The following is a 25,435-nucleotide window of genomic DNA, read 5'->3' on the forward strand; positions in this document are numbered from 1 at the left end:
AGCCTGCTTCTACCACTTGCCAAGTCTGTGGCCTTGAGCAATTTAGCCATCTTCACCTTCCTTATCTGTAAAGTTGGAAGAACCCCGACCTCGAAGAGGCTTTACGCGGATTAGCGATATTGCCTGTAAAATTTCTGATGGCTTCCGACACATAGAAGGCACTCAATAAATGCATATCACTGTCCTCTTCTCTATTTATTCTTATTGAAATAATTATATGAAGTTAAGGCAGAAGACTGTAGTCCAGCAGGTCTCAATTTAAGTCTGCAGAAACACAGAACTTCTGATTCAGTAGGTGTAGCTAGGGTGGGGTCCAAGAATTTGTATTACTGTCAAGTTCCCAGATGTGACTGATGCTGCTGGTCCAGGGACTATCCCTTGAGGACCGCTGCCTCACCCATCCCTGTGGACCACCAGCTCCTTCCTGACCATCAAGGTTGTGAGAGGACAAGATTAATAGGGACAGAGGAGGTATTAAACTGTTCAACCGATTTGACTTGTGATAGGAAGGGAGGAGTCCTGGGATTTGACTCGAATATAATCAGATCCCCGAGGTTTCTGTGGGGTATAAACGGTTGCTGCCGGACACTTAGGATGTTTTCTTTTTTTGCATGGTCTCTATGTAGCTCCAACCCCAGCCCCTAGACAGAGCTCTCCATCCAAATCTTCTGCATCCCACGCCAGTGATCCGACCACCGATGACATCTTTGAAGAGGGCTTTGAAAGTCCCAGCAAAAGTGAAGAGCAAGAAGCTGTAAGTGACCGGTTTCTTCTTTCGGTTTTTTTTTTTCTTCAATTTTAAAACCTCTGTATCTGAAATGGACAATGCATGAGGAAACCTATGTAGAAAAGAATGCTGGCTCAGACTCTTAAGTTCTAAAGGGGTGACTAAAGGTGTTTTCTTTTATGTTCAAATGAGCAGCTGAAAACCGTTATCCTTTCGTTAAGTTGTTACTACAAGTTCTCACGTTTGCGGAAGTGGCATCCTCTAAACGAAGTGCTGCCTCCTTTAAAATAACAGAGTATATGTGTGCATGAAAATATGCCCAGCTGTCTTACATTTTCAATTACTGAAAAGAAAAAAAAAAAGTGTTATCTTCTTGTGTTCTAGCCTGATGGGTCACAGGCCTCATCCAACAGTGATCCCTTTGGTGAGCCCAGTGGTGATAATATAAGTCCACAGGCCGGTAGCTAGATAGCACAGGTCTGGGTAGGTATCTGTCCTTTTGATCTCCCACCCTTAAGCCATCCGCTTTCCCTTTTGCTTGTTTGTTACCTCTGAAGTCACATCCCTGGTGTTTGCATCATCTTGCCTTGCCTGGTGTCTGTTTTCCACCTTGTTTATCCTCATGGATGCATGACCTTTGACATATATTGGGAGGTAGGGGTAGAGGTGAGGAGTGGGGAATGGTCGTATTTTAGTAGTGATATGTTCTGAGTGGGGGGGCTGTTGATAGAAGGAGGCATGGTCAATGCTACTTAACGTGGACTCGGTGTCTAAAAGCATCAACATTCTGAGATGGACACATTCTGCCCACCCTGATTCTTTCTCAGTGAAATAGGGTCCAGATGCTTCAATCTTTTAAGCAGTGTGTCAACTGCATTTGCCTACACTCTGCAGATCTAAAATAAGGTCACCCACCAAACACACTGAGAAGCCAGACTAAGGAACAAAAACAAGCAGTGCTTGAAATGAGATTGATAGAGATGGGAGAGCATGGTAGTCCATTTTGTCTGGCCAAAAGGGGCCCCCGCACCCTCTCTGACGTGAAAGTGGAATTCAAAGCTCAGAGACGTGTCACGTTCGCTTCTGAGGCTCTGCTCTTTGCACCTGTGCTACAGCCTGTGGTTTGCCACCAAACCACTTCAGACTCCATCAGCAGTGGCTTCAAGAGAGGGGTCCTTACATTTACTAGAAGTGGGTTTTGGCACTTGAACTTTAATACATCTGATTTTATGGAAAGAAAGAGGGGCTGATGAAGTGAACTTTCCCAGGAGACAGAAGTACCCCTTGTTACCCAGGCATGGTTTCTAAGGTCACTCCTTGACAGATGTGTTCAATTTTCATATACTTTTCTAGTTTTCCATAAACGTGTAGGACTGCAAGGCCCTACCAACAGAGCTCTGTTTTTAGGCCTGAACATTACGGTCAGAACCATTAAAATGGTAAATAGTTTTCACTGTTCATAAATGGATTCAATACCTCGGAATCAGTCGCAGTTCATGTGTAAGTTATTTTGATGGTTATTGAAAGCTCATACAGTGTTTTGACAGTGCATTTTGCTAATAGATTTTATGATTCAAGTATCCCACATACCGTACTTTTTGCCATGTTTCACCTCAGTATGACAGCACATGAGAACACATCATGCCATGCAAATGCCCATCGAAAAATCCAGTCTTGCAAAGCTATTTGGGGAACTTGTGATACAGGCAGAGTCCATGTTCCAGGAGAGACAAAAGTTGGAGATGATGGGTGGACACTTTGGGAAGATTCCCCCAGAGGTTTTTCTACCCCTTACATATGTTTTATTTCACATGCTCACCGTTGCCTTGAAAAATTTGATGAATGAACTGGAGGTGACAAGAGCCATTCATTAGCATAACAGCCAACATCATCCTAAAATTGAGTTCTTCTAGAGAATAAAGATGACGTGCAGCATTTGCAGATCGATGTTTCACACCCTCATCTTTACGAGCCTGTTCTGCTTGAGACAGTCGTACAGGCTCTTTTGTGAGGCTTCAGCCTGTTCCGTGTTTGATGTTCTGTCTAGAACCCCAGGCCAGGGTTGAGTTGTGAATGGACGTGGCATGGTCTAGTGGGAAGAGCTCAGAATTTGGAACTTGAGTTCAAATTCTAGCTCAGCTACTTAAGAGCAGGAAATCTTGGGCAAGAACCATACTTGCTGTTGAGTCTTGGTTTGCTTATTTGCTGAAAGGGCCTTATGTATACATTACATTAACTAAGCATATGGAGACAGGTACTCGGTACTTGGCTTAAAAAAATCTGGTTCTGAAGCAAGAGTGAGTTCAGAATCTGGCACTAACACTTATAAGCTATGTGACCCTCATGAGACGTCATAATAATTCTAATCTTATTTTGAAAAATGAGGGTAAAAATAGTGTTCTCCTCATAAGCTTATTGTTTGGACAATAATCATAGGAGGTGATGTGTGTGGAGCTCTTAGCACAGCATCTGACACAGGAAAAGCACCCAAGAGCTGTTAGTTGCCATCACCACCACCAACACCATCACCACCACCCCCATCATCATCCTGTGTGCTCAATAAATGTGGTTCGCCACTCCCTTGGATTTTATACGTTTAGCCCTTATGTCCTCGTGTTGAATAAATTCTACCATAAGGACCCAGGCCACTGGCTGGGAGGTTTTGCTTTTTACTTTCTATTTGCAGGTAATTAATTTTCAATATGCCTCAAAATAGCTTTGGGACAAAGGAAAAAGAAAAACCCTACTTCTTAGTTTTCTGGCTCGCCCTGTCCCATAATCAGAAGGACCCCTGTTAGGGCCTCACAGGCCGCCTCTCACTTCTCACAAAATGAGCAGCCTTATCTTAGATTCACATGTAAATCATAATAAGTAGCTCCCAGCTCCAAAGGAGGGCTGGACTGTAATCTTCCATGAAACAGTTTTCTCCCTTTGAAAGCTTAGTCTGGCAATTACACAGTTGCCTATCAAGAATTGCATTCCAAGAGGCTGATGCCAGCCTTGCCGACACATCCGTCAAGACACCCATAAGGGAAGTCCAAATGAGCCTTTTGGGCCCCTCCTTCAATAGCAGTATAAGCCACGTTTGATCTTTCTGTCTCCATCCCCTTCACCCATCCACCCAACTGGAAATTTACTGACTGCAGTTTCTTAGGGCCTTTCCAGGCATTTGGAAAAAGGATACCATGCAAGGGGAGTTACGTCCATGGCTCTATTTTCCCCTCTGCCTCCATACAGTTGGAAAGCAAGTCTCAGCCTTCTTATCACCCTTGCAACCATTATCTCCAGCTGCTTTTTATTAGAAATGCCCACACAATTCTGAGTAGGTAGGGGTGACATCTGTTGATAAGTTAAAACCATATTGCACCCTAGTAAGAGGAAACGGATGGCCTCAATCCTCTCAGGAGGAAGCTTCGGGGCCAATCTCAAAACAGAATTTCTGTTTTAGCAATAAAGGGAATATCTTCAATTATTTCATGTTTTTCCCCTACCCTCCCATCTGGGAGAATCACGTGTCTTTGAAAGACTGGGTCAACAGGGGCAAAAAAAAGAACCCAAATAATATTATAATGGCTGGCGTGGAAAGGCAGGTAATTTATACTCCACTGATATGTTGCTGGAGCAATTTTAAGGGCGAAATGTTAGCTTTTGAGGAGATGAAAGAAAAATGAAAACATTTATTTGGTTAAATAGCTAAGTAAATAAACTGCCTATCAGGGCCTCCCTGGTGGCGCAGTGGTTGAGAGTCCGCCTGCCGATGCAGGGGATACGGGTTCGTGCCCCGGTCTGGGAGGATCCCATATGCCACGGAGCGGCTGGGCCCGTGAGCCATGGCCGCTGAGCCTGCGCATCCGGAGCCTGTGCTCCGCAACGGGAGAGGCCACAACAGTGAGAGGCCCGCGTACAGCAAAAAAAAAATAAATAAAAAAATAAACTGCCTATCAGACTTTCCCAGCTGTCAAGTCAAAGTAGCGTCTGTAACAATGGAGAATTGTTTGGTCTGTCTCTCCGTTAGTAACAGTAGATATTGCCATAAATAATAAGTCACTGTCATTTTTTAAGACCAATCTTCATAGTGGGAACCCAAGACATGTAAAATGTTACCTGATGGATTTATAGTGTTCAAGGGAAAAGAAAGCAGAACTTCAGATGCTTTTGGTAAGAGATTTAAAAAAAAAAAAAAAAGGAAAGAAAAGAAATGCCCAGCGTCAGGGGACTTGGGTCTGAATTATGGTTCCAAAGCAGGTGACCTTAGGCAGGACTTTAGCTAGCCCCTGGAACCCCCGGTCACCACATATGGATGAAGACGAATCATAGCAAGAGCGCCCTCCTCAGGCTCTCCCAGAGTCAGAAGATACCATGAGTATGAAAGTGCCTTATAAGCTCTGAAAGTAGAATACACGTATTTGGCATTATTATCACTATTCTGTTTTTAAATAGAATCACATAACAAAGAGCCTCAAAACAGAGAACCACAGAAATGGAAAAATAATCTCTCCTTTTCACGGGCATAGCACTCCGAGGCAAGTCCGAGCCAAGCTAGTCCAGGCGGGAGATGGGAAGGCCTGGTTGAGAGCAGTGGCGGGTGGAGAGATGGGCATGGTGCCCAGGGATATGAAAAGATGGAATCAGGAGGAGGTTAAGGCTGCAGGGAAGTGAGAGGTGAGGAAGAAGAGGGCATGTGCTAGGATGACCCCCAGGTTCCTGCCTGACTCGGGGATCTAAATGGTGCCAGGCACTGTGCTAAGGAATTCAGAGCTGCAGGCTTGAGCAGAAAAAAGGCCAGTTTACTTTAGGACCATTTGTACCCGAGGTGCCCTTGAACTTCCAAGCAGAGATGCCGGTGGACTGCTGGATATGAGACTCTGGAGAACAAAAGACTAGAAATGGAGATTTCAACATGGTGTTCAGACCCTAGAGTAGTGAGCACACCTAGACTCCATCGATCATTTAGACCCGAGGCCAGCACACTCACTTTTGTGGGCCATCTGGCCTTTGTCACAATGAATCTACTCTACTGTTGCAGCAGGAAAGCAGCAAAAGACAGTGCATAAAGGACTGGGTGTGATGAGTGCCAATAATACTTTATTTACACAAAAACTGGCAGCCACTAAAATGGGCCAGTGGGCTGTCTGTCATGTGATGACCTCTGAGTTAGATCACGCTTACTGTTTCTAGAATCACCCTGCAGAAGCTAATGCAAGTATCCTTGCATTTACTACTACTAATAAAATAAATGTAAAAATTACTAGGATGTTAATAGCACTTTTATAGACATCACCTAATTCAATCCTCAGGGGAATGCTCTTAAGTTTTTTTATCATTCCTATTTCACAGATATGACAGGTAAGGTAGAGAGGTTCATGACATGTTGAAATCACACGATTCACATGTAATAGGGCTAGGATTTGAACCTAGACCCAGATTAAATAATTTAAGAGCACTCAACCAAGACTGGGACACCTGGGTTTTAGCAGCCTCCCTGACTTAATTGCTTGTGACCTGAGGCAGACGACTTCATTTCTGACCTTTGGTGTCTTCTCGTCGGTAAAGCAATTCCCACAGGCCCTTCTAGCGCTTACATTCTAGGACCCTCTAACTTGCCCACGGTCACCCAGCTAGAGCATGGAATACCCAGTCCTCAAACCAGATCTTCCAACAGCACCCTTCTCCCAGGCTGTTGAAGGAAAAAGTCCCTGAAATATGTTGACTTCATTAGGGGTCCTGGTGACTATCTGTGTGAGATCCAGGACCCACTCCTGACCACTAGGAACCTACTCAGGACAGGCCATCCTGCTTATGGCAGAGAACGGGTGCCAGCAACCTCAGTGCCCTCCTCTGCTACGTGACAAGGTCAAGAAAGGTGACATAAATCTGCAAAGCAGATAACTTGTACCCATCATTATAATTATTACTGGGGAAGTGCAGAATTGATCAGGACATGTGCAGACCCCCCGGGAACTCAGAGTGTGCACCTCTGTGTTCACCAAGTGGGTTTCAGCACCCAAGACCCCTGGAAGTGAGTGCGTTTAGCAGCAACTTCAGTCTCTACGGCATCATCATTAAATCCATCCTGTATTTTGAAGACTTTCCTACTCTGCAGGCCAGATTTTCAGGCTGAAAGTGGTCAGAAAGCTTTATTGTTTCCCTTTCCTCTGAATAAAAGGGAAAGGAAGACTCCTGCCCCTTGTTAAAATTCCTTATCTCGGGGGCTTCCCTGGTGGTGCAATGGTTGAGAGTCCGCCTGCCGATGCAGGGGACGTGGGTTTGTGCCCCGGTCCAGGAGGATCCCACATGCCGCGGAGCGGCTGGGCCCGTGAGCCGTGGCCGCTGGGCCTGCGCGTCCGGAGCCTGTGCTCCGCAGCGGGAGGGGCCACAGCGGTGAGAGGCCCCCGTACTGCAAAAAAAAAAAAAAAAAAAAAATTCCTTATGTCATATGAGCTCGCTTATTACGTGTTACAGTCCCATGACGTTGATGGTACAAACCCCATCGTACAGATGAAGAAACTGAGGCCCAGGTGAAATGCCTTCCTCAGTTCATACAGGTAGTTAGGAAGTTGCTGGGGTCTTTGTGGCTCTAAACCCCGTGCCTTTTTCATGGATTCACGTGAAACTTTGAGTTCTTTCAGCCTTATTTCCACTCCCTGGTTACCATCACCTTTTTCATTTTATCAGGCCAGGAAACGTTAGACCCTGCTGAGCTAGGCCCAAGTGTTCGGGCTTAAAGACCCTGAGGCTGAAGTTGCTGCCTAGGCAGGGCAATGCTGAGGACCTCAAGCTTTGGCTCACCTCCTAGCTGCAGTCTGACCCCCAGCATGGCTCGGCATGGCTCTTACCCCCAGGCTCCCAGGAGGGGCAGAGATGGGCTTGCTCAGCAGCTAGATTGCATGGCACGTGACCTGACGTCCAAGACCACCTTTCTCAGCATACCACGTCTTCTCCCCACTCATCGTTTGTTTTGGACATACCTTTGCTCCATGTGGCCAAGCTTTCCAGAAACAAACACAATAAAAATTAAAGGGATGCAAAGTCATAAGCACAACTTAGGTGGCTTTTCCAAAGGGGCTCATTATAATGTGGGATTGGAAACTATATGCCTTTATACTTCAAGCCAGACAGGTGGAGATAGGTAGGGAAAGTGAGGGAATAAGCACAGAAAGGGGAGTCCAGACCCTGGGCTGCCCTCCTGGCTCTCTACTGATTCCTGCGGACTTTGGGGGAAAAAAAAACAAAAACCCTCACATCTGGGGGCCTCCATTTCTTCCTGTAGGAAAGGAGCCGTCAGATCGATGGCCCTTCTTGCTTTGACATTTTACAAAAGGGGTCATGGGGCAGTGGAGAGGACAGTGGGCTCAGGAAAGAGCTGGGTGTGTTTACAAGAAACGCTCAGGAAAACAAATCTAATCTACAGTGGTCGAAAGCACATCAGTGGTTGCCGCCCTGGAGTGAAGGGTTGACTGAGCAGGACCCTGAGGAAGATTTTAGGGTGAGGAAATGCTCTATAGCTTGATTGCTCTGGGGAGGGCCAGATGGGTGTATATATTTCTCACAACTCATCAAACTGTACACTTAAAATGGGAACATTTCATTGTATGTAAATCACACCTCAATGAAGTTGATTTAAAAATAAGAATAGGTAAATTCATAGAGATGGAAAGTAGATTAGAGGTTAGTTACCAGGGGTTGGGGGTCAGGGGGACTAGCAAGTCACTGCTTAATGGGTACAGAGTCTATTTGGGGTGAAGAAAGAGATTTAGAAATAATGGTGATGGTTGCACAACATGATGAGTGTCATGAATGTCCCTGAATTGTATGCTTAAAAATGATTAAAATGGCAAATGCTTTGCTCTATTTTACTGCAATACAAAAGCTAAAAAAATAACAAAGCTGGTTATATCCCAGCTCTGCCCTATGCTGCTGAGTGACCTTGGGCCAGTCACCAAACTCTGGCGAGCCCTGCTTCTTCCCTGTGAATGGAGATAGGAATACCCAGGGTACAGACTCCGCGATGCCCAAACGAGACCATGTATGTGATCGAGGAATCCCCTTTAGAGACTGTAAAGGTTTCTGTAAATATAAGCTGTTATTACTCTAAATCTGTGATTCCACTTGACTTCTGTACGTGAGCTCATACTTCATACTTAAAGTCATCTGCAAACACGTGGAAGTCTCTGCCATCCACAGGGCCGTCCAGCCAGATCCTTTAGATTAACCCCGCATTCTTTCTACACAGTTTCCCAAGGCGGATCCTGTGCCGTTATTAGGTTTCCTAGCAGCCCAGTTACGCTATGAAGTAGTGTCTATGAAGGAGATGGACTTCGGAAAGCCACCTACAGGTGATTTTTAGGCCTAAAACCATCTTCTGTAAAGGAAGGATAGAGCCACATGCCCAGACATAAGAAACCTAACCGTTTTTGGAGTACCTCCTCCATGCCAGGCTCTGTGCCAGACAGTCAATGTGTATTTACTCCTTCGATCCTCAATGAGGATTTCTAGACTCATTTTACAGATGAGAAAACCGGAACCCAGAAGGGTTAAGTAACCTACACGGAGTTTTAAGGTTACTAAGTAGGTGACAGTGAGAAAGAGAACAGCAGCCTGACAGCCAAGAGCTGGGCCCTTGGTGTTCTGTTGAACGTAAACAATTTCACAGAACGTCAGCATCCCACAAAGCGTTCTGTGACCGTGATGGGTCGAGACACATCCAGACCACTCGGTAGCCATGGCTGACAGGAACATTGTCCAAATTCCAAAAATGACCGAATATTCTTCTCTCCTGGCTTTAGCCTTGTTCCATGCTACCTGCCTTCCAGATAAGAATTATTAAGATAATCATACTCCAGCTTCCTGAAAGCATCCAACCCAGAGAGAAGCCTTACTTTCTTGACCCTCCCCCTAAACATCTAATATAAGCCTAAACCTATAAGAAGCCCTTTCTAATCACCTCTTCCAGACTTGCCCGTGATTCCCCTCGTTGTAATGAGTAATAAACCGAACTTGTTCAAGTGCACGTGTGTTCGCGGTGGTCTATGGCTGCAGGCGGTAGTTGGCAGTCAGAATACCAGCCTGGATCTGCCCGATTTCCCATCTGTGTGCTCGCACTCTTTCATTGCACCTCCCGGAAAACAGGGTATTCAACTTAAGTCAAAGGGTAGAGAGTTGATTTGTTTTCATCTTTACTGCATGGTTTCTATCTACTTTGTTGTCCTCTAGAAATGAAGATTATTAATATGTCAGATTCACAAATGAGCTTAAAGTTCAGAAGTGTTTGCCAACTCCCAGTAAGAGAAACACTTTTCATTCACTCATTCACATCCTCACGTTCTGTGTTGTTAGTGGGTGCGCCTGCCAGGTTCCAAGCTTGGGCTCAGAATTTGGGATGCTCACATGAAAGGTGCAGCGGAGCTCACTGTCTAGAAGGCATTAGGAGATAACATGATGGCAGTGTAGACTCCACAGGGCACTGCTGGAGTCCAGGGGCAGAGTGGTCCACGTCACCTGCATAGTCCAGGAAGCCCTTCTATTTGGGCTGGTTCTGAAAGTATGAACCCCCAGGTGCGGGAGGAGGAGAGGTCCTGAAGGTGGAAGGAATTGTCTAGGCAGAGTCTCAGGGACGGGAAATCCCATCATATCGGGGGGACCAACAGGGAAGAAGGTACAGGGAAGAAGCCTAGGAGAGAGAGGAAGTAGATGAGGCCGGATGGGAAGGGGGAGCCATGTTGGAAGGGCCCTGTGGACCATCCGGAGGAGTCTTCCTTATCCTTGGGGGCTTAAGGAGCTGGGAGGGTCATTCTAAGCAGGAAACTGGCATGACAAAATCCATTTCAGAAAGATCATTCTGACAGAAGCATAAGAAATTTTTTTAAGCATGATGTACGTGACAGGAGGGTAACTTTTTTTAAAAAATAAGTTTATTTATTTATTTTTATTTTTGGCTGCATTGGGTCTTCATTGTTGCACACGGGCTTTCTCTAGTTGCGGCGAGCAGGGGCTGCTCTTTGTCGCAGTGCGTGGGCTTCTCATTGCGGTGGCTTCTCTTGTTGCGGAGCACGGGCTCTAGGCGCGCGGGCTTCAGTAGTTGTGTCACACAGGCTCAGTAGTTGTGGCTCGCGGGCTCTAGAGCGCAGGTTCAGTAGTTGTGGTGCACGGGCTTAGTTGTTCCGTGGCATGTGGGATCTTCCCAGACCAGGGCTCGAACCTGTGTCCCCTGCATTGGCAGGCAGATTCTTAACCACTGTGCCACCAGGAAAGTCCCAGGAAGGGTAACTTTTGATTCATGGTCTGGAAGGGACATTTATTAGCTCTAATGGACTACAAGACTAATGGGTCTTATGTGCCCAGTGAAGGAGCTTTGACCTTACCCTGTGGGTAATGAGGAGCCGTTGAAAGATTTGAAGCAGGGCCGAGATGTGGTCAGATCTGACCAAAGAAAACAAAAAATATCAACAGCGTGTTATGTTAATGTGTGATTCCATTTAGGCTTTTTGGAATGTCGAAAATAGCTTAAAGAGCCCATGGTGACCTTGCCAGAAGCCAGGTCAGAAATTTCTGGATCAAATGATTTCTTAGCTCCCCTCCAGCTCTGACAGCCTAAGATTCTGTAACAAGGAAGGTAAAGCTATTGCCAAAACGTATAATGCATCAGAGTGTCAGACTTTGGGATTATCTGCTGCTTGGGGTTTTACACACCACTGCTCCCCTTCATTAGGGGGGATAATTGAGAGTTGACTGCAGTCGTTACCACTGTTGTGATGGGTATTGGAAGCTAAATTCCGGCAAGCAGGAGATGTGTGAATATTTATCTCAGCCGCAGAAAGTTAATGCAGTGTGGCATTAATTACCCTGTCTGAGCCTGCTGTCTTCTTCTGTTTTTAGGTGTCATTCTCAGTTGAATAAATTAGTTTCCAAAATTGGAATAAAGCAAAGGTAGGGTGAGATCAAGGCAGCCAGACTTCTTAGGGCATCCAAAAAGCAGGGTGAGCTGAGAACGTCTACCCAGGAAAGATGAACATGCATGCTTGTAGCCCAGCATAGGCAAAAGGAAATGTTGTTTCCCAGTAGTGGTACTTCACCACTTTACCACTCTATCTAGCTTTGCTCCACCCACCTCACACCCAGAACCCAAACACATAGTAAAGTTCCATGTTTAGCCTTACCACAGGTATTTGAAACATTTCAAGACCTTGGCAGAGAATAGATTAGGTTCTTAATAAATCATCTTGCTATAGATTTTGATTTTTGATTCAATTACGGGAGAATGAAGCCAAGGGAGAGTGTGTTTAGGACAAAGGGATCAGAACAGTGAAAAAAGTAGAAAGTGTATCCTAGACATTCATTTATTCAGCAGACCTTCATTGTGCACCTACAGTGCTGGGTCCACATGTAAAATGGCAGATGGAATGGGAAAGTGGTAACTCAAGTAGGGCATGGAAGAATGGGCTTTCCTACTTTCTATCATCAGATATTTAGAGGAAGTATTACACTTGTTCTTTATGTTTCCAAGGCCGGTATGAAGTCCCATGGGTGGAAAGCATCAAGGGACAAATTGGCAATCTGTTCTTTTACAGAATTGGGTGCCTCAAAGGGTAGGAAGCTCCTTCTTCCTGAAAGAATACAGAGATGATGAGTTCTAGAAGAGACATCCTGGACCTACCTGATCTCAGGCGTCCTGGATCCTATTCATGGCATGGTTACTAAGTAACCTTGTGACTCTGGGGAAACCAAAGCTCTCTTCATTGGGCTTTACATTCCTCATCTGTAAAATGATGGGTCTGGACAAAATTATCTTCTAACCCATCCCCACTTTACAATAAAAGCAAGTAGTACAATATATTAAATCCATGACAGGCAGCACAATGACTTTGAGATCACACAACCTCTTTGATTTTCAGTTTTTATCTGCAAAATGAAGATGGAAAGAATATAAACCACTCCCAGGACTGTTAGGCAGATAAAATAAGACATAAGGGTGCTTTATAAACTCCAAAACACTCTACAACACCATAGATTGAAGGGTTTTTGTTTTTGTTTTTTTTTAATGGCAGCTGTTATAATAGATGAGAAAAAGCACTGGACCTTACTTTAAGGTCCCATGTCCCAAACTTACTAGCTGTGTGACCATAGACAAACTACTTAACTTCTCTGTGCTTGGTTTCTCATTTGCAAAAGAGATAAATCACCTGCCTTACAAGGCTGTTGTGATGTTTTCAAAAGACAATGTACTTGAAAATATCTAGCATGGTGCCAGACACACAGGAGAAGCTATAGAATGCCAGTTCAATCTGTGTCTTCAGGAAAATAGGCAGTTAAAATGGATCTTTACTCACATGGCAAGAGGCAGGCTAATATATAAAATATGACAGAATTAAGATGTCACTGTGTCCATTTAGTTCTGGTACAAATATCCAAGAGTGACAGCATGAAGGCCAACTTTAATAGAAGGGCCTCTGCATGCCTAAGACCAGAATATTGACCTGATCTGCTTGGCCAGTGCACCCTGGGCCATTTCAACATGAACTGAAGTCTGAAGTGATTTCAACAAGGCCAAACACCATTTCCCATCTACATTTGGATTGGAGGTTTGCTGTGTCATATGTTGGTGAAAACCCTTGTGTATGTCTTAGGACAGCGCCATGGGTGCAGGCAAGTGACCCGCCAAACCTCACACAGCTGAGTGGATCGAAACAAGTTCGAGAAGCTTTTAACTAAGAGCTAACGGCACGATTGCCATTTCTCTTATTCCAAAGTGCACCCAGTCATCACTGCTTGTAGAAACCAAAGAGCGGTTGGAGATGGAATTTCAGCAGCCTCAAGTGGATTTCATAAAACCGTGTTGGAAAAATGTCCACTTAACTCATGATCATTGTTACCATGTTCTGAAGACCTGTTCCTGCTGAGCACTGTGCTAGAGGCTTTATATATATTCTCTCTAATTCTCTCAAGAACCATGTAGCATAAACAGTATTATTCCCATTTCGTGGTTGGGGAAACTGAAGCTCAGAAAGTGTAAGTATCTTGTCCATATCACACAGCTGGTCCAGCTCTGTCTACTAGACCCTGCGATTTCCCTAACAGGCAGTCAGGCTCAGCTTGAAAACCAGGGGCAAAACTGGGTGAGTTGTTCTTCTTAAGGATAAAAAAGTTACCAAAATGATATGCACCATGATTGAATAATCCCAAAATAACCTAAGGTCATTCATCATAAACTGTCACCATTCTGTTCTAATCCCAAACCCTCCTTCCCATGCTGTCTCAGAAAATCCTATCCGGAAAAGAGCAGATCTCACTTTGTCCCTCTGTCCATAGGAGCTGGAGCCTCTTTATGCGCAGATCAACAAATCTAAGAAATAGCATCAATGTGGGCTTGTGGCGGGTGCTTCAAGACTGGCATGGAAATCAGCATCGCGACAGGCTCTCTTGTATTCTTTCACCTCACCTCATCCCACGAAGAAATTCATGATTGCCCAATGGAACTCGTTTGGAAGAGGGAACTAAGAGTTTTTGGCAACCACTGGCAGATATCTATGGCAGCACAAAAACAAACACACAAAAGCATAAAAAATCATACCCAACATTAAATCACAAATCAAGCAAATGCTTACTTGACAAAGAGTCTAAGCTCTCTTAACACGTGGGTTTAAGATGACCCAGTATGCGAAACCATAGTTCTCTTTTTATTTCTCTACCGGTTGGCCACTGTAAAGACATCAAATTTGGAGTGACAGGCCTCAGAGAGTTACATCAGGGTTGGCACTGACGTCATTTAGGCAAAAGTAAGAGGTCTCTGTCACCGCAATATCATCATCCATATGCCTTTCCAAATAGGATGATGTATTTACATCACTCCACAAGGCCTGGTCTGCCATTTTTTCCCCTTTCCTTTCTTTGTCAAGTTTGAAAATTAATGGGTGTACAAATTTTTGTATTGCTTTTGACTTTTTTTAGATATTGGTGAAGAAATCGAACTGGGAAAAAAAAAAACCTCATATGAAATGAATTAACTTGAAATCACAAGACAGATGAGTGGTTGATGATTCTTTTTGGTCAAGAATGTTGCCAAAACAACCCTTTAGCTCTTCTGCATCCTGGTGAAGAAAGACAGCTTTTGGTTTAACCTTCACTCTGTGAGTAGGAAAGGACATCGAATCCCATTGATGAGAAAGATGAAAAATGCATCTGATTTCCTCAGAAGCTCTAAACTCTAAGTCCAATAAAATGAGATTTTTTATTTTTCGGATATCTTGCTGCTGTGATGCTATGCAGACAGTGTCTTCTCCACGTGCCATTTTCAAAGAAAAGTCATTTGCCAAATAATTATGGTACAATCCTGGTAATGTGGTTTGAGATCTTAGAAACCGACTTTCTAATGGAACAATAGTGACTTGAATATTCAGAGTAAAAAACTGATTCCGTGGTCACAATGGTTCATCTGTATCTCTTTTTCTACATCAGAAAATTCAAATGGGATTTTTATTTTATAACTTGAAAAAAAAAGCTTACCATTAAACTCTTTAAATATTTAAGGGAAATGGCTTTAAGGAGTTCTAATGAAAAAAAAATTGCCAGTTTTTTTTTTGTAAATATAGATGTTAATGAAAATGTTTTTTAATAATGCCATTACACTGTAGAGAAGGTAGCAGATTGAGTGAAAGAAGTGACAAACTTGATGGATGGGGCTCACTTTCCAGATGTTACTCTGGAGTGTATGGTAGGAAGCTGGAGTTCAGAGGCAGTGGGCAGGAGCAGTCGGCCAATCAGCAGCTAGTGATCAGGAAGGGAGCACGTGACTCCATCAGCTAATAATCTAAGCCTTTCAGCGAGAGTACCGGCCCTCTGCATAAAACAAGAAAGAGACAGTTCACGCTCTGAAGGCCTGTGAACTGAAACTCCAGTTTCAGATTCTGAAACTCCCTCCCACTTCTCCACTCCCAGCGACCCCCGTAGACATCATTGGACTGTTTGTACGTGAAACAGAAGAGTTTAAGCTTCCTTTTTTTACATTTATGAGACAAAAAGTGCAGTGTTCGGTTCGTATGTTTAGCACATGATTTTCATAAAGAATCTATATATTTTTTGCCCTACAGAGAATTGTTCTACAGGTCAGATGTGTTTTCCTGATGTTCCTATGCAGTTACAGTATGTTGAATTTAGTGGTTTAACACTAAGAAGAAAACTTTAAAAAATCATGTGATGAATTGGATTGGGGGTGGGGGTGATTATTCTTACTTGGTTTTAAAATTTGAAAAGTAGGATTTACCTTGATATGAATGACTTCAGTTGGCCTGTGTACTCTGATTTTTCATATCAATAGAAACTAAAATGGTTTGGAAGAAGGTATACTTGGTGACGAAGAAAGTAATGGATAAGTCAAGGTGATTGTTACTGCTTGAAGCCCAAGTTTTACACTATCAGGTCACTGGAATCTGAATGTTTTCCAGTTAACTGGAAACATGTCCATTACAGAATAGATGTAAGCGTCACCCTACTGTGCAAAGTCTAAAGAACCCGAAAGGTGAAAAGGGCCATTTACCTTCCTCTGTAGCTGTCACATGTTGGTTGACATGATTTCTTCAGGCATGTGCATACCTTTGATGAGTTGATCCTTCCACATGAAGGGGAAAACGGGAGAGGTGTGATAACCATGAGAGCTGTCCTGAGACCAGTTCAACTGTGTTTTCTGAGGATTTGATGAGATAGGCAGTTCCCATGGGGAAATGACTTAAACTGCTCTGTTGTCCATGATTCTGATTCTAAACCAGTGGTGCTATCTTCTCCCTCAATATGGCTGTCTTGAGTTTGTCTTGCAGTATCACACCCTTCCTCTGCTTCTGTGGGTCGCTTCTGACACATTCAAGGTGAACTCTGGCTGATGTTGCTATTTCAGGTACACCGTATGGAGCTCATTTCATAGAAGAAAGTGACAGCCCAGTGGACTTGTCATCATTCACTGAATGTGGTTGAAAATGTAACTGGCTCTGAACTTAAAGAAGATGGCCCCTGTGATGCATTAAAGTGAGCGGAATAAAGTCAAGATTTTAAACTGCCATCCATGTTATCATTGGCAGAATTCTGCTGTTTAATAAGCACTGTTTGGGGAACTCAGAACCACCGTATCCTATCCCAGGAATACAGTGAAATTTCCAAAAAAGAGCTGAGGTGCCAATACCAAAAGGCCATGGGGGAGTCTGCACAGTTCCAGTCAGATTGGTAGAAAATCCACATGTACAACTGTTAATTCCTCATTCTTCACTAGCACGAAATTTGTCACTTTAAATTTTGAAACCAGGGAAACACCACCTGTCATTCTGTCCCCATTCCCCATAGCTCTCCGACCTTTACATGCCGCAAGACTTTTTTGATAATTCGTACTCATCCCAGTGTCTACTGAAACCCCATCATGTAATGTACCGGGCACCTTCTTTAAAAAAAAAAAAATGTTTACTCTGTGGGTTTGGTTCATTTCAATTTCTGCGTTCTGACACATATTTTTTTAATAAAGATGAGAAAGAGAAAATGACTGTTGCAGTACATTTCTAGACCTACTTTAACTTTACCTCAGATGACAGTTTGTTAACATATATGGACACATTATTTTTAACTTTATGTACAATGCATTCAACAGAACAGCAAAATTTTTAGAAATTTTCCATTAATTTCTGTAACACTCCATGTAAAACTCTTACAAATAAACATGTTTGAGAACAACAGTTTAGCCTGGTTTTATTCCACAAGCTTCTACCGGATATTCAAGTGAGGGACTGGAAGAGGAAATTGCTTCTCTCAAAGCTGCCATCAGACCAGGTGAAGGCCTCTGTTTTCCTGGCACTGGGCCAGAAAAAGCGAGCTTCATTGAGGAGTTAGATCAGTTTGTCTTCAGTTCAATTCAGGTACTGGCTCCGCTTGGAAAATCAGCCACAGTGTGGAATGAGGAGAATGTTGTCAGAAAAAGCACACCATGTATAGATGCACTGTTTGGACCACATTTAGCATGGGACTTTCAAAGTTGGGAAAGACCCCAGGATTCACCCTATAGATTTGTGTCTTCTACTAAAAAAATAAAAAATAAACAGAAAACCTGCTAAACCGTTGGTTGGGAGACCAAACTTAACCTAGACTCTCAAAGAGTTGCCCCATAGTTCATTTCAAGAGCATCTGCTTTAAAAAAAAAAAAAAAAAAAAAAAAAAACAAGAGGATCTGCTTTAAGGGACTCAAAGAAGGAAGCATTGATCTTCCTTCACATTCCCCACACACTCCACACAAAAAACATAAAAGGAAAAGAAGTCTGAAGCTGGACCTTGACTTTTATATATGTTGAAGAACAGAAAAAGAAAAGCACGTGTGTGCATTTATGTGTGTATGTATGTGTTGTGTGTCATTTTTATTTCCTCTTGTTATTAAATCAGTTGGTTGATCCAGTAATCAGCCAGAATACAGATTATGATTAGGTCATTGGGATGCCAAAAAGCACCTCTGTTAAGGAATGGTTATGTTAATGGTTGTATAAACACATGCCCTCAATCTGGCCTCCTTAAACAAAGTATTAAACAGATGTTACCAACAACTTTGAGAAAATGAGAGAATGGATTCCAGCAAAATAAATTTAGGCCAAATAGAAGAAACAACTTTCATACAGTAAGAAATGCTCACTCTTGGACGGAATTGTTAGAAAATGTTACAGAGGCCTTTCTGAATAATAGCGCCTCATACTTGTTGAGCAGCCAATATGTGCCCGATAGATGCTCCATGCTGTATGGCCATTGCCTCATTTAATCTTCTAAACAGTAGACGTTATCCCCAATTTATATGTAAAGAAACTGAGACTTGGAGAGATCGGATAACTTCTTCAGCTAGCAGATGGTAGAGTTAAAATTTAAATTTCGAGTCTCTTTACTCATAGTTGATTTTAATTTTTTTAAAAGCTGGATATTCACCCTTTTAAATAATTCTACATGGTCTTGTTGAAAAGCCTGACCTATGCCTCTTCGCAGACCTCTAGTTGATCTTTGATAAATAAGTTCAATTTCTAACTTGCTCCAGTTTAAGTAAAAATTTAAAAACATTAAATCTTAGTATCTTAAGTATGTTGCCAACTTTGTAGTTTCTTCTGTAACTGGCGCTTTTGAAATGGTATGTGTCTGAGGGATAAAAAAATATACCTTTTTGCCCAAGTAGTTCAAGTTTAGCTGAAACCAAGCACTGGTGATTTACTTTTCCAACCTAACTGAATCTTAAAGAAGTGACAAATTAAAAGGTGTCCTATTTAGCTGCTAGGCGGATGCCAAAATAAATCAGGCAGACATACCTGCTTTCATTTTGTGCTTCAGAGCAAACCCTTGTTGTTTTGACAGCAAATGGTTTTTGTTTTACTCAGAATGACAGTAGGAAAAACGCCTAGAATAAAAACAGGTTTCATTGAAATCAACCTTCAAAGCTTTGAAACCTTTTAAAAGATGTTTAAATTCAAGGAAATTGTTAGCAACGGTGCCTGAACGATAAAAAGAAAAAAAAAGTAAACAGACGTAAATGGCTTTCAAGCCATTTAGTGACGGATTCTCAGTATTTATGTTAAAATAGGGATAATAGCTGCCACTCTTGTGCTGCTCTGTATCTATATGTGTCACTCATTTTCTAACTATCATTTCCAAAGTTTTACACAAGCCCTGAGAAGAAAAGAAATATGCTCCCCATTTTGTAGCTTAGGAAACTGACACTCAGAGATGTTATAAAACAGCTATCAATGAACAGAACTGATGAGCTTACCCAGAGGCTGTCGTAGTTCCCAGGGTCTGACCTCCAAGTCTCTTTCCTCTTTTCCATGGTTGCTTCTGTCTGCAGGATTTCTGTGATGTCAAATTGCTCATGCACCCTCTATAAAATACTTTGAGTGTTTCTGTATTCCATTGCAAGTAGTGTCTTATTAGAAAAATCATACCCGGCATTACCCAACTGATTTAGTACAGAAATGGATTCTTCAGTAAAATGACTAGATTTTTGAAAAAACAAAAGAAAAATCCAGTTTTAGTCTCAAAAACAGTGATAACTCTAACCCGATCCAATAAATATTTAATTTCAAAACAAAAACCCTGGCCTTCATTTTATCATCCAAGATACAGAGATCTGAAGAGGGAACCTTTTCGAACAGGTTTTTCTGTTCATCGTTTGCTGAAGAATATTAATGACTGCCAAGTGGAAAATGTCTAAATATTCTCGCGAAGCAGCAGCCTCTGGTGACTTGGGTCTTTAATCTTCGGAACAACCTCTTGCCATTTCTGTCACTCACGCTGGGGTCACAGCCTGGAGTGGGGCACGAGCAAGGATGTGGGGAGAGGGAATAAGCAGTGGTCAGGGCTGGCACCTTGTCAACGATGAAATGCTAAGCTGTCCTTCTTCCTACTGTACTTTTAGCAACCGTACCATGCCTCCTGGGAAGGCACCTTGAAATCTGTCTCACTTCAGATTATAGAAGTCAGTTACCCATAGCTCAGGGCCATGAGCTCAAGTATCTAGGACTTAGTTGTTAAAGGGAAGTTGTTTCTTCTTACCTGTCTTGTACCCTTTCAGACTTCCAAAGGAGATAAAAGAAAGGTGGTCAGTGATCACACAGTCCATGTTTCTTCTTTTAGAATGAAGCAACATCCTATCATAAACTAAAAGTAAAGGAAACCTTAGTCGATGGTTAAGTCTGCTTTCATCAGAAAAGAAACAAGTGATGCAAAAGTTGAGCAGGTTGATACTCGATAGTTTTCTTTCTTCCTACTGTGCACTAACCTTAGGCAGAACCTGGGAAGTCGAGTATTTGACCAGATCTTCACCCTTTGCTCATCATTTGTCTCTTTTCTTCCAAAAGTGGAGCACACTGTCTTTACTGGCAAGTCAGTATAGAAGTAGCTTCCAGATGTTGTCTCTGAATTCAGAAAAGTCTTGATGGTCTACAGCCATACCACCCTGGATGCACCCGATTTTATCAGGAAGTCTCCGTAGGTTCTGGCTCTACGACTTTCCAGTTGTTTGACCTCAGACACGTCACTTAAGCTCACTAACACTCAGTTCACTCACATGTAAAACTGACACACTAATATCTTCCTCATAAGGCTGCTATGAGGCGTAAATTTGAAAATTTCATACCTGGAACATAGTAAGTGCTCAATCCACATTACCTATTATTAATACTAAAGAAAGAGTGATAACTATTGTGTATTTTTGTGTTTAATTCTTTTACTTTATCCTTTCACATCTATTATCCCAGTAACTCTACCAAGTGTGCCGAATGGCAATAAGTGATTATTATCTCTATTTTGTCAAAGAAAGGCAAAGAAGCATACACATATCTCTGACATTTTTTCACTGGCAAACTTTAAAGCAAAAATGTATCATGGATTTATTCATGTAACAAAGAGTTGTTAAGCACATGCTATGTACCAGGTCCTGTGATAAGCACTGGAGATTCAGAAATATTTTTAAGATGTATACATGACTATTCCCACTTCAAGAAGTTCAGATTCTAGTAGGGAGAAGCAGTTAATAGATGAATAAATTATAGTAGGATTAGTGCTGGAAGAAAGGCACAAGCTGATACTATGGGAATGGTGGGAGCGCTGATGGTTGAGTTGGGTCTTAAGAAATGAGTAGGAGTCCATCATGAAGCAGTGGCAGCAGCGGCAAAAGCTGTAGCAGGACTGGCACAGCCAATGAGCATGGTGTGCCTGGAGTAGCTGTAAATGAAGGGAGAAAATGATGTACTATTTAAGCTATTGAATAACACAGAAAAAACAGTTTCTCAGTTAATATTTCAGAGCTAGAATAATAAAACATCAAACAAGTTGTACCAATTAGAGCCTAATCTTTCTAATGATTAATCAGAAATTCCTGAATTAAATAGCAGCATATTAAACACAGCTGTAAACCATGACCAAATAAAGTTGATTCTTGGAATGAGATTAATAGGTCAAGAGAGACTGTCTCATCTTAGTAGATGCCGGAAAGACACCTGATAAAATTCATTATCTTCTTCAAGAAAAACACTGGAAACTAGAATTAGAGAATTTCCTTCACATGATGAAGAACACTGATCTCCAACCAATAGGAAACATAGCAGTGAAACTTGAGGGCATCCCCATTAAAATCAGATGGAGGCTGTCAGCCATTACCTCTATCATATAACATTCTGAAATTTAAGACAGTGCAATGCACTGATATAAGAAAAAATCAGGTATTTAATGTAAAATGAGAAAATTATCAGTGTTTGCAGATAATATTTTCTAATAGGAAATACCTACCAGAAGCTGTAAAAACTAATAAAAGAATTAAGGTGATTCGTTTTAAAGTAAATATATAAAAATCAATATTTTCTATATTACTATAGATAACTTTTTAGAACACTTAATGGGAAAATAGATTTCATTAATAATAACAAGAAGAATAAAATACCCAAGAATAAATTTAATACTGAATATGTAAGATCTAGATTTTTTTTTTTTTTAATTACAAAACCTTGTCGAAAGGCACAACGTAACTGAACAAATTCAGGGAGGAAGTTTCAAGATTATACAAATGTCAATTCTCCCTAATCAACTTACAACAGTGCAATTTCAATCATAATCTCAATTCTGCATCTTCAACAACGTATTCATATTCAATCATATTCTAAAGCATATCTGAAGAGAACAGCATGGGAGAATGTGCAAGAAAATGCAATGAAGAGAGATGTACTACCAGATCTCAAAACATAAAGCTAAAGTAATGTAAAGGTACTGGTATAGGACAAAGAATAACATGATCAGGGAAACTATAAGCTACAGAAGTTAGCTCAGGAAATTAGCGTATGATTGATTAATGGATAATTGAAAGTATTCAGATCAGCGGGGATAAAGGCTATTCAATAAATGGAAATAGGATAATAAACGCTGTTAGTAAAAGTTAGACTCTTCACACCATATAGTTAATTTAATCCATATAAATTAAATATCAAATGTATCATACGTAGACATCAAAGTATATGAGAAAAAATTAATGAATATTCATGTAGAGGTAGAAAAGGCCCTCATAAGTCTTCTAACACCAAGTGCAAAAAATATATACTTACAAAAATACGGAGAGATTTAACTTCATAAAAATTTATGTTTATGTAAAAAGTGCCATAAACAACATTAAAAGGCCATGGGAAAATTAGAAAACTATTTACAGCATACGTTATAAACAAAGCTTTATTATCCTGAATACACAGAAAGCTCCTAAAAGCTTACAGAAAAACATTTATAGAAAAATAACTAAATATGAACAAACAATTCCCAAAGAAGAAATGCAAAGGGCCCATAAGTAAGAACTAGAAGTAGAAAACAGCAAAATGTTTTATCAATAGGGAGACATTAACTAAATTACAGTATGATGCAGTGTTTTTAAAAAATGAAATGATTCTAAATAATCTTATATGAAACAGTGTCAAAGACATATAAGAAGAATGGGTTTGGTAAGTTCCCATTTCTATTAATAGTATAAAAAATATGTATGTAGATGTTTATATATCCATAGAAAATTATTATGATGATATTCATGAAACTGCTCATTCATTTAATAAGTATCTATTGAGTGCCTGCTATGTGCCAGGCATTGTTCTATATGCTGGGGAAGTAAAGTCCTTGTTTTCATGGAGCAATATGAGGCGCATACTATCCCTGCAGTGAGTAACCCTAGAGAGGGGGGCCTCAAGAGGGAGAAAACAAACTTCTCACCTAAACTTTATTGTACTTTTTGAAATTTTATGTTGCTACATACCTTATGTTTCCAATATTGTTAAGGGCCAAAAAGTATTTCTTTAACTGCATAAATTTTTGTAATCAAAGAAATTCATCAAGATTGTGTTTTCCTATCAGATTAGCAATGATTAAAAAGATAATTACCCCTGTGTTGGTGAGGGTATGAGGAAACAGACACCCTCAAACACTTTGAGTGTTTGATTCAAAGATATTTTTAAATCAAAATCTTTTAAAAGTTTCATTATCTTCAACATGGTAATTCCATGTCTAAGATTGAAATTTAAAAGATGGAAATTCCCATGATAGTGAACAAATAGATATTGACATGTTCTTCATTTATTATGTGTAATACAGAAATATTGGAAATCTAAATTTCCATATTATGAGACTGTCTACATGTTATAGCTGTAGAATGGGAGGCTATGCCTTCATGGTCAATGATAAACTCCTTGAAGACAGGGCCATGTCTCTCCCATTTATCTTCAGTATCAGTAAGAATATATTTATGAATGTGGACTATGCAGTCACTAAAATAATGTTGTAGAACCTATATTTTGTCCCAGGGCTCCCCATGCCATTTTTCATTAATAATTCAATATAGCAGAGTGTAAAATCATATGCACATTATGATCTAATTTGGTTGTATAAATATATGCATTCACATACATTCATAGAAAAAAGCCTGCAAAAATCCAGGTAATAGGATTCATATGACTTCCATTTTATCCTTTGTCCTGAAATTTTTGGTTTTGTTTTCCAGTTTCTCTATAATGAATATCTATTACATTTTAAGCAGAAAAAATGTCATTTTAAGAAAGAAAGAGCCATTAGACAAAAGTGCTAATGCTCTTCAGGTGTCATAATAATAGGTAATATTTGTTGAGTTTTCAATTTGTGCCAGTTACTGTGTGAAATGCTTTACCTATATTATTTCAGCTCATCATCCTCACTGCACTCTTTGAGGTTTAAACTACTCTGGTTCCCATTTTACAAATAATAACACAGGCTTAAAGAGAAAGTAGCCAGGTCACAGAAGTAGCTGTTGGAAGGGCTGTGATTCATACCCAGTCTAACTCCAGAACTTGGGTTCTTAAAACACCAATACAGCAAGTTGACTCTTCAATTAGCATCAGGACTAAAAGTACCCATTGAACTGTTATTAGAGGTAATTTGGTGATGTTGAGCAGTATTGGTTGGAGAAAAGAGATTAGAATCAACAAAACGGACTCGGACACAGAAGCAATTTCTCACTAAGCTTCAGACCCTGCTAATGAAGCAGTTGATAGAGATCCGTGAATCCCCTTCTCAAAGGAAGCTGATCTTTGGACAAGGTTTAAATGATGCACTATCATCCTCTAAACAGGTTCAAGGGGACCATAAGAAGGGCCAGGTGTCCTGCCCTGCCTGCATTCTTCAAAAGAGGTGAGCATGGTTTGGGGAGGGCCGGACCGTTGTGTTTTTGCGCAGAGAATGAGTCTGCTAACACAGCAGGCACAAAATTCCACTCCGAAAACCAAAGATATGTTAGGGATCACGGCAATTGGTAAGATGGGCTAAGAAGAGCGCCCAGGGATTCTTATTTCCAAGCCCCTGCAGTCTGCATCCCTTCTCATTGCTGGCACAGCGCCAACATACCCCACTTTCCCCACCCCAAAAGTTCACGACATGATCAAAGGGAAGCAATCTAAGTCCATCTATGAAACCCCTTGTTCATCACTTACAACTTGATAATAGTGTTGCTTTATTTAGAAGGCGTGTTTTATCTGTTTTCCCAAATATAAAAATTAAAAGTAGAGTAAAAATAAAATATATAAGTATAAAGCTCTTATAAGTTTGCTCCTAACCCTGCTCCCTCTGCCAACTTATTTTGCCATTGGTTTTGTAAATTTGTATTTAATAGTAAATTTAGGTTCTATGTATTTTTGAATTACATAGAAATCATAAATATATTCTTCA

At 41.3% G+C, this 25,435-nt stretch overlaps 1 protein-coding gene across 2 annotated transcripts in view; it reads left to right on the forward strand.

The window, feature by feature from the left end:
* DAB1 (DAB adaptor protein 1) overlaps positions 1-17,343 on the forward strand; it is a 436,853-nt gene extending 419,510 nt beyond the window's left edge. For both annotated transcript variants that reach the window (XM_081225678.1, XM_081225679.1), the window contains 2 exons: positions 627-754; positions 16,611-17,343. In XM_081225678.1, coding sequence (XP_081081804.1) covers positions 627-754; positions 16,611-16,637 — 155 coding nt within the window. In that variant the 3' untranslated portion in view covers positions 16,638-17,343. The remainder of the gene's footprint in view (positions 1-626; positions 755-16,610) is intronic.
* Positions 17,344-25,435: the final 8,092 nt, after the last annotated feature.

The sequence above is a fragment of the Mesoplodon bidens genome, assembly GCF_964165515.1.
Source record: "Mesoplodon bidens genome assembly, chromosome: 2".
NCBI lineage: Eukaryota > Metazoa > Chordata > Mammalia > Artiodactyla > Ziphiidae > Mesoplodon > Mesoplodon bidens.